Here is a 9,503-nt window from a genome sequence, read left to right as displayed (position 1 = left end):
ACACCAACGTTGTCAAAGATGAAAAAAAAAAAAAAGGGGGCAAAAAACACTTCAGCTTGTCTCAAAACCAGCTGGGTTTTACAATTTTTAGAAAGAAATAAAATGGCCAGTATGAAGTAGAAAGCTTCCCAAGTCATTTTTATACTAGGAAGCTTAAGAGGAACCATATGACCATGCAATAAACTTGAGAGCAAAAAAACTTGAGAGGCAATTATACAGGCCATCAGCCTCCATGAAGTGCTTGACTTTGCAATAAACTACATTCTCGTAGCGCTTCGCACATCACTTGTTCACTCCTTTGCAACAAATTCTCTTATGCAGACAGCATTACATGACTGTATCATCAAACCAATCTTCAAAGCAGATTGCTCTCTTTCTTCTCAAGCTGGGGATTTCGGGTCACGTGCTAGCAGCCAAAGGTTATTATTGCAAGAGTGCAGAGCCATCAGACTACCTCAGCCCAGGCTTCCCTCCGAATTCTGCTTTTGTGAAGAAAGCAGGAAAAGATACTAACATAAGACAACTGTGGCTCAGCAAAAACTAAGATTTCTCGAGGCAAAGATGCTTTTCTACCTCTATGGCTTCCTTCTGCTGCTAGCAATTGATGGGACAGGGCTGCTTTAGCCACGTTTCCATAATCCTGTAATGGAAAGCAGCTGTCCCTATCCAAAGATTGCACCAGACATCTCCATAATGCTTGTCATCTTCTTTTGGTCAGTCTCATTACTCAACTTCCCAAAACTGATGTGTCAATAACATCAGCGATCCCAGAACTGTACTGAACCTACCTACCTTTTTCTTAAAACTCCCAACGCTAACTTTAGGATGTTTGCATTGCTATTTGCCACTCAATACACGGACTTTTAATTTGTTACTTGCCAAAATATGAACTCCAGAACTTTGTATTCCACTGCATTGGGCTGCATGAGCCACACATTTCCATCTGAACAAGTCACTTACTTGATCATAAGGCAAGTCTACTTGAAAGGGCCTCCCTTTCTTTCCCCAAGCAGTAACGGAACCAGACAAACTGAAGGCATCCAACACCATCTGAAACATTTAGTTTTGCAGAACCATTCAGAAGGCAAGGGAAAGTCTCAGTCTTTACAGAGCTATCTTCAGAGAGCAGTTAAGGGTCACAGTGAATCTTGCCTCCACCGTAAGTATCACACCACCTAAATCATTTGGGAAAGGGGAAGCTTCCTAGCATTTTGCATTAATAAATGCAATAATAACATAAGATACTCAGTTATTTACTTAACAGGGTTAAAGCATTTAATACCATTATTACATGTCCATCAACTAATACCTTTATTCTGAAAGCTCACTTTAAATAATGTCTCTGCTTCTCTACAGTGAACTGCTGAAAAAGCAAACAGCTTCTTCAAATTCCATGAGTATATAGCTGTATTTGCCCCTTTACTAAAAAAAAAAAATTTCCCCATTTACAATTATGGCCTACACTTCCAGGATCACCACATCTCCCTATGTCTTTGCGTACACCCGCTTTAACAGTTCCTTTGGGGAGGATTCATGGAATTGGTAATAGGTTTTGTAATTTCCACCTTCTATTTTCTAGTTCAGAGAGTAATCTAATCCAGTCACTACTGCTGTATCTATATGGCAACTATTCGTTGGTCTCCACAAAATGAGTTGGAAGTTTGATTTCTGTTCTCAGCAGGCATGTTTGTGTGATACAGAACTGCTGTAACTGGCAAATTGGTGGCAATTTCAGCAGAGATGCCTAGGCTTAAATAAGCATAAGAACAGAATTTTCACCTCTAGAGAGGTCTCCTCTTTAACAGGCTTGAGAAATGACAGACCAGGATTGGACAGCTTGGATTTCTTCTGCTGTAAGTTGCACTTTAAATTGGATTTTATCTTTGGAGTCTATCAAACTGGCACCCATATGAAATTACTAACAAAAATAAAACAAGTCATTATGAAATAAAATCTTGAGGCAAAATAAGCTTTATCACTCCTCAAAACTCTTTTCTACCTCTGCTCCATTTTAATTGGAATACATGAATATTTTATTTCTTTTTGACATCTCCACTTTCCCTATGACAGAAACATTCACTAGTCTTCATTTGGTAAAGCTTATTTAGTTTCCTATGACGGGAGCTGGTGCAGTACCATCAGCCAGACAGATCATTAGTAGCATTCTATGCAAGTCCATGAATTCTGTCACACAGGCAGGTCAGAACTGAAATACAAGTTACCAGGTTAGTAGAGGCTGAACATATGACTAGGCTAAGATTAAAAACTTTATTTTTTTTATACAAAACAATAATAAATCCAAGCAGATAATGAACTAAGTGTGTCTTCTCATTTTCCACTTTTTCTTCTTTTGTCAATACAGTCTATCCACAGTTCAATGTTAAACCACTCCATATTCAGCAAAAACTACGAGGTTTCCATCTTGTATCCATGTTTTTCTAATTCAGCTCTGTATAGAGAAAAAGTGAGGTGTATTAAAACATACAAATAAATATTGTTAGACATTTGCATTTTTACAAATTAAATATACTGCACAATATACAGTCATTTTAGAAATAATATGATCATGTTGCAACTGCTTTTTGGTTCATACCAATAACCTTAACCTCACTTACTCTGTAGTTCTTCAATTTCAGCTTAGTGTCTTAGATCACTAAAAGTGACTTCTAGGTGAAAAATCCAAATGCTTGTTTTAATCACAGTTATTGTCCTCTGACCCACTGTGGCCTGAGTCCAACTACATGGCACAAAGCAGCACGTGTGAGCCTGCAACAACTCCAGACACATTAGAAAAACTAAAATATTGTCTTATACCAGTTATTCTCAAGATTTCCTTAAACCAAGTGAGCTCACTAATCTGAGCAATTTAAATGCACGCACTTCCAAAATAATTTGAACTTTTTTCTTTGTTCATTTTAAATAAAAACACCAGACTACACTATTTTTAAATCTTAGTGCACTACTCCTTCCAGCGAACAATTCTGAGGGAAAAGGATTGCTTTGCTCCCCTTAGTTGTGGCCAGGACAGCCAGTCAGCAACCGCAAATGTTATCTCTCCTGCCCTGCCCCCCACTTTGCTTCTCACCTGCCTCAAAACACCCCAGCCAGAACTACATCCTGTTTTATCTCCTATTGTTAGGATACATGTAGATACAGTAGTCCAAATTTCGAAAAATATTTTAGGTTAGTTTACATACTTAGTAGTGTAATTTTAGAAGTGGAGGACTGCAGCATTTTCTTTTTAAAGATGAAATAGAAACATACCGCAACCAAGCAACATTACAAACTATCATTTCACACTGGTATACAGTCACCAATACTATAGGCTACAGTTAAGGCACAGTTACTGAAGGTTTGTCAAGATCAACTATGTTTATCAAGAATTACACTATCCCTTGAAAGACTGCTTCGCTACGCATCAACTTCTTTTCCAATATTACAGTTTAACTGTATTTCAAACTTGTAAGAAACAACTATACCAACAGACTATTTTTGTATCTTCTATATAAAGATTTTACTTCACCCAAGTAAAACAAGGGAGATCAGCCCAGGAACTGTTCAACCAGGCTGTATTACAGACAGTTTGCTCCTCATGCAACATACTGAGGGATTAATAAAATGCGACTCTGTATTGATGCTTGAAACAATTTAAGTTATAATTATGCATCAGTAAAGGATTAACTGAAACTACAAGTGACAAAGAGGATTAAACAACTGGATTGGAGGTACCCAAATTGTTATCACTCTTTTTAAAGCATGTGATGAACAGTTACTTTGCTATTGTTGCTCATAAACAGCACGCTCACCACACGCAAGAAGGGACTCAACATTAATATAGATAACGGAACTCTAAAAATTTGTCCATTTGGGCAAAGAACAGCAATGCTATTTGAAGGTATAGAAAAAAATCTGTAATGCACTTTGCATACCACATAGCATAGAAGAGATAATCTTGGATCCCTTGCCATTGGACTTTGCAGTACAATTCAGAATTTTCACATATATGCAGAAAAGTCCTTAGAAAAGGATTTATTCGTGTTAAATTGAAAAATTTTCAACTGTATCACCATTTGCAGAGATCTTTGTACTGTTTAAGTTGCATAGAACAGCAAACGCCTGAACGTGTCAATGACGTTAGGCATATTTCCAGGCTCACAGTACAATTATTAAAAGATGGAAGTGCTCATCAGTACTTCACTGTGCTATAATCCCTCAAGTCTGGTTCTGAAAGGCTTTAGACAGAAAAGCACAAAGTAGAGCTTTCATTTATTTCAGTTTCAGATCTCTTATTTGTTAAAGTAAGCAGATTTCAAACTTTCAGATATTAACTAAACAATGCCATTCTAAACATTTTACCCATCTTCTAGAACAGAAAGTTAAAAATAAAATTACCTTAACTGATTGGAGAAATCATCTTCTACATTGTCATCATCCCAATTGTCTTCCCAGACGTGCGCATCTTCATCTTCATCTAAACCAGTCCAATCTAAAGACAAAAAAGAGGTCTAAATATTGCATGCTGCATTGCTTTGGTACCATGTCTCACTAACAGATTAGTTCAGCCTCTGGGCAAGGTACTTCTGCAGGTAATCAATTTTTCTAACAGAACAGTCTGGATCATATTTAAGTGTTTATAAGACCAAAAAGCACAGAAAGATCTAAAAAATACCTCACAATTTCTTGTATTATAAGAAAAATGCAGCTTGGTAAAAACAAAAAATCATTACACACTTCACATCATGGCTTGCAGGATTACACATTCATAAAGAGACATTTTGCATACAAACTGACAAGCTGCAGCACCATTGTAAAAAGAAAACAGTATTGAGTACTTGACTCCTAAAAGCTCTACAACAGGTTTGCAATTCCAGGTTTGTATTTAAATACTTTTTTCTGATTAAAAAAAGTAAATATGTATCAAATGCTTTTGCCAAAACACATACACACAGATCCTCAGTTCACTCAGATCAGCTGCAGAGAGCCTGCGGATAAATGCCGAAAACCTATCTGTGATGCAGAAGCAAAGGCAAATTGAGAGGCATCTGCAAACAGCAGTTACTGCCTGTAACCAGCTACTTCTGGATTCTCAAAACAGCAGAAGCTGTTTCCTTACAGAAGCAAGACACTAAATGTCCATTTGCCAATGTAAGTTTTATTTTTCCTATAATAATCTGGCACCGCTGACAAATTACTGATCACCCACCTAATGCTTCATTATAAAAAAAAAAAAAAAAGACCAAACTAACTACCTAGTTTAGAAAAATGACAAAAATGAAAAATCAGGAAGGCTCAGAATCACTATGTAAATACAAGTCAGTTTATTTCACTGGGGAACACGAATTTCTCAGTTTTCTTCTACTGACAGACACCAAGTTTTTCTAATGTTACCAAAATAAGAAGCACCCCAATTTTCACACTTGTGACCTTATATTTCTCAAAGTCTATTAGTATATTTAAAGAGATAACACTATTCTTCCCCTTACAATTCAGTAAGCCATCTGCTGCCCATCCAGAGAAAACTTCAAGAACTAAGGTCCAAACTAACATTACGATGAAGTATGAAAAGAAGCTAGTAGGGTGTTAAGATTAAAAACTAATTCACTGTGAACAACTAACTTTATAAGAATGAAGGTTGGTCCTTGCAGTTTCTCCTCCTTTTTCTAACATTGACAGGCAAAAAAAATTAATATTTGAGATTAACCAGGACAGGAAAATCCATTTGTAACTGATTACAGACACATACGTAGAAGGCATTACAATTAAACTTCCCTACTCAAATAAATTACATAATGGGAAAAGATGAAGGAGCATAGAAAACCTACTGGTCCTAAGGACAGCAAAAGAAGAAACTGGTAAGAAAAGGTGAAGAAAAAAATCCAGTATAAAAAAAAAGCATTATTTTAATTTAGTCATACTGCAATCCTCAAAGGGAAGGATTCTGGTTTAGTACTATCTGCAATAAGCTTTGCCTATTTATATGCAATGGATATTTGGGGGGTGGGGGGTGTCAAAATAAAAGCTTTACCACTCACATCATTTATCTGGATTTCAAAGATTAAAAAAATAAAGCTCAAAACAGTTTAAAAAGAACACAGGGTCAACTTTTCATCTACTAAGGTGGAAGTAGCTCAGGCAGATCTACAAATTTGAGAAAAGTCATAGTAACTAGTATCCAGCACAACAAACAGCAGCTTCAGTCATAAGTGGTCAGCGAGGGAGACTGCAAAAACATGCTCCAAATTGCACTGAGCGAAGAAGAGTCAAAAAAGCCCATGTTATCTTCCATACTGAGGGGAAAAGAGTGAAAGTAAAGCCTAAATTATATTCTCATTGCTGTAGCTACAAGATTCTACAGCATCTGTAACTTGACACTATACCCCAGAATTGCATACTAAAGTGATTATTCCCAGCTACATTATATGCCTATGACTAAGTAAAAAATAATAAAGCATTATCTGGGATTGAATGTATTAAGAACATTTGGGAGCCTGCTACCATTAAGTATTACTAATATACACCAAAATTACAAAATCAATTTTTATAAACTTGTCATGGCTGGACTACAAAAAAAAATTAATATACTGATCACTGACTGCCGTAGTTTGCACTCGGGAAAGGAAAACAAAAAACAGGTTTTAGAGTAGAGGATAAAAAAACTAAAATCGTATCATTTTACACATTACATTCTGAAGAGCACTGTACAAAAAGTTTGTAAGTGACCAATTCACATACATTTGAATCTATCATGCTACACTTCAAATAAAGTATCCTATAAAAATAGGACACATCTGCTTTTGATACAAAAACTTGATTTGATAAATCATTTGAAGAAAAATTTTAAGTCTGAATAAAAGAAATTCCCCAAAAGCTAGTGTTTTTATCCCTTAACATAAATTTACATTATCTAATTTCCTTTGGAGAAAAACTGGATAATAGAACGCAAAGTTTTTCTGCTGCATAGAAAGTGATGTTTTAAATTGAAAGAACAATTTGGCACGGGTTTGAGCACACAGGTATGATGATTCTTTCCTAAGCACTGAAGATAACATTCAAAGTGGTCTGAACGTTCTTTGTAACATCTCAAAATTATTATCTCTTTTGAAGATTTAAATGGGCCTCTTTAGAGGTTCTTATTTTTTGCAAGATAGATCAGCAAGAAGCCCGACTGTGGTCCCCCTTTAATAAATCTCTCTTCTACCCAGAAAGTTTGCACAGTACTTGGTTTTAGTAGTACAACTAGATTCAAGTAGAATTAATTTCACCTTCTGTAACAGCAACTCAGTGTTCTGTCCAATCCAAGGTTCAGAAGCATGCTTCAAAGACTTCCTTCATCCCTACTGCAAATACTTTATTTACATTAAAGAAGATAAACATTTTTTTTTGCTTGTTTAGGAAACACATATGGAAAAGAAGGGCTAGTCTTCTCAGTTTAGTTTAGCTATCATCTCAACTATGTTAAGAACTTTTTTTTGTCAATAAGTGCAAAAATATTATTTTTACAGGTACTGAAGGATTCAGAACATCTAAGGCTCATAAGGCCACCAAAAAAAAAAAAAAATCACATATAATGAATACATTATGAGGAAAAAAACCACCCTGACACTTCATCCACCCTGTTTTATATCATTTCTTGTTATCCACAGCTCGAGACAATTTCCAGAATTAAGGACACGGAGAAAACCACCATGCCCTAACAGGAATCTCTTCGAGATTATAGCTGTAAAAGGACACGGAGTTGTTTTACTGAAGTCCAGATTTAATTTCCTCATTCAATATATCTGTACCTACGAAATGCAAACCAACACGTAAATAAATATTTGTGCCTCAGAAGGTACGGAGATTCAGAATAACTTCAGAGCCCGTTATTTCCTTTTCCCACCTTCCACTCCGCCCCTCCTCCCGCCTCTCCCTAGCGATTCTCACCCCGAGAGCTGAGGTGCGGCAAGTTTCTCCCGCGCTTGTTGCCAGCCCCCTCGCACAATGACACAGCACTTCCAGTGCCGTGTGCCCGGCACCGTGAAACCAGCCCAGCTGGCCACAGGCAGCACGTTCGTGCCCGACCCCGACTCTTGACTCTGACGGGGCTGCGGCCCCGCACCTCTGACCGGGGTGGGACGGGGGGCAGGGAGCGGCGGGGCACCGGAAAGCTGCCTCCGTACCGCCGAAGCGGTGCATGCGGAGTCGTATCGCGCCGCCGTGGAGACCCCGAGGGCTGCTCTGCAGGCAGGGACCCGCTGACAAACCGCGCCCCAGCCCCGCCGCCCCGCTCCCGCTCGCCGGAGCCCGAGCGCCCCTTCCCCGCCTCGGCCGACCGGGCCGGCCCAGGCCGCGGCCTACAGGCGGAACTACTACTACTACTGCCTCTCTTCCCTTCCCGTCCCGTCCCGTCCCATCCCCGCCCCGCCCGGCACCTTCCGCCGGGAACTCCTCAAACTCGTCGTCCTCCTCCAGGAGCCCCAGGTCCACCGGCTGCTTCTTCTCCGACATGCTCGGCCTGCCGCCCCAGCACCGCGTCCCGCCGCCCGCGGAGACTGATGGGATACCGCCGGCGGCCGCCAGCGCGCCTGCGCCCTGCCGGCAGCCGGCTGCCGCACGCCCGCCTCGCCCCGCCCCCTGCCTGGCCCCGCCCCCGCGCCCTCGCCTCCCGCTGACAGAGCCGCCTGACAGCCGCCCCGCCGCTCCCCGCCTCCCCCGGGCTTCCCGCCGGCCCGGCCCGGCCCGGCCCGGCTCGCCCTGCCCCGCGCTGCCTCCCCGCCTCTCGCTGGGGTTCCCCTCAGGGCGGCCTCCCTGGCGCCGGCCGCCCGCCGGGCCTGGCTGCCCGCCGGCGCTCGCGCTGTACCCCAGCGCCCGGGCGCGCAGGCTGCCGCCTCGGGCGCTGCTGGGCGGCTCCGGCTGCAGCCCCGCCGCGGCCCCCCGTGACCCGCGGGGCGCGGTGAGGGAGCAGGTGCCGGGGGGCTGGGGAGAGAGGAGGCCGTAAACCGGGATATGGCCCCGCCGCCGCCGCCGCCGCCGGGGCGTGCTTCCCACCCCCCCGCAGCGGGTCCCGCGGCTGCCGAACCGGAGGGTCACCGGCCGGGTCTGGCGGCAGCGAGGTGGCTCGGTCCGTCCGGAGCCAGCTCGGGCTCCCCGGAGCTGGCTGGCGCGCCGCACGGGCCGGAGCCGAGAAGAGGGACCCTGCGTGGAAAGCGTCAAGCGCGTCTTCAGTGCTGTGGGTAGAACAAATCTGTCCACTGCGACGTGAGGCTGCGTTACGCAAGCCGCTGCTGCCGCTGCTGAACACATCTGTTCTCTTTATCTGTTCGTTCGTTATTGATTTATATTCAGGCAAAACCTATCAAGTACCAGCCTTCTGCCCTTCTCATCCATCACCTGGGGAGGGGCTGGGAAGGGGTGTCCTTCCGGCGTTTTAACATACTGTTTCAAAACCGACCTCTAGTTTACTGTAATCTTTTTAATTCCTTGTCCAGCACATCAGAGGAACGAGGAAGCAGCTTGAAAGGGAG

General features: G+C 42.1%; 1 protein-coding gene across 1 annotated transcript; it reads right to left on the bottom strand.

Annotated features, from left to right (window-relative positions):
• Positions 1-2,249: 2,249 nt before the first annotated feature.
• On the bottom strand, positions 2,250-8,566 carry SEM1 (SEM1 26S proteasome subunit). Its single transcript, XM_049798850.1, has 3 exons — positions 8,412-8,566; positions 4,393-4,486; positions 2,250-2,449 (listed from the first exon to the last, which is right to left on the bottom strand). The coding sequence occupies exons 1-3, from the start codon at positions 8,485-8,487 to the stop codon at positions 2,407-2,409; spliced, it is 213 nt and encodes a 70-aa protein (XP_049654807.1). The 5' UTR covers positions 8,488-8,566; the 3' UTR covers positions 2,250-2,406.
• Between the last annotated feature and the right edge of the window lie 937 nt (positions 8,567-9,503).

This window comes from Accipiter gentilis, chromosome 4, assembly GCF_929443795.1.
Source record: "Accipiter gentilis chromosome 4, bAccGen1.1, whole genome shotgun sequence".
In the NCBI taxonomy this organism is placed as follows: Eukaryota; Metazoa; Chordata; class Aves; order Accipitriformes; family Accipitridae; genus Astur; species Astur gentilis.
The sequence above is the reverse complement of the archived record's forward strand: the minus strand, read 5'-3'. Positions and strand labels throughout refer to the sequence as shown.

What these genes read in the sequence shown, in the direction of transcription:
- SEM1 (XM_049798850.1), bottom strand. Translation starts at nt 8,487, where the DNA reads ATGTCGGAGAAGAAGCAGCCGGTGGACCTGGGGCTCCTGGAGGAGGAC. An exon ending in TGAGGAGTTCCCGGCGGAAG is followed by an intron (nt 4,487 to 8,411) that starts GTGCCGGGCGGG and finishes TTTTGTCTTTAG; the next exon opens with ATTGGACTGGTTTAGATGAA. An exon ending in GATTTCTCCAATCAGTTAAG is followed by an intron (nt 2,450 to 4,392) that starts GTAATTTTATTT and finishes TTCTCTATACAG; the next exon opens with AGCTGAATTAGAAAAACATG.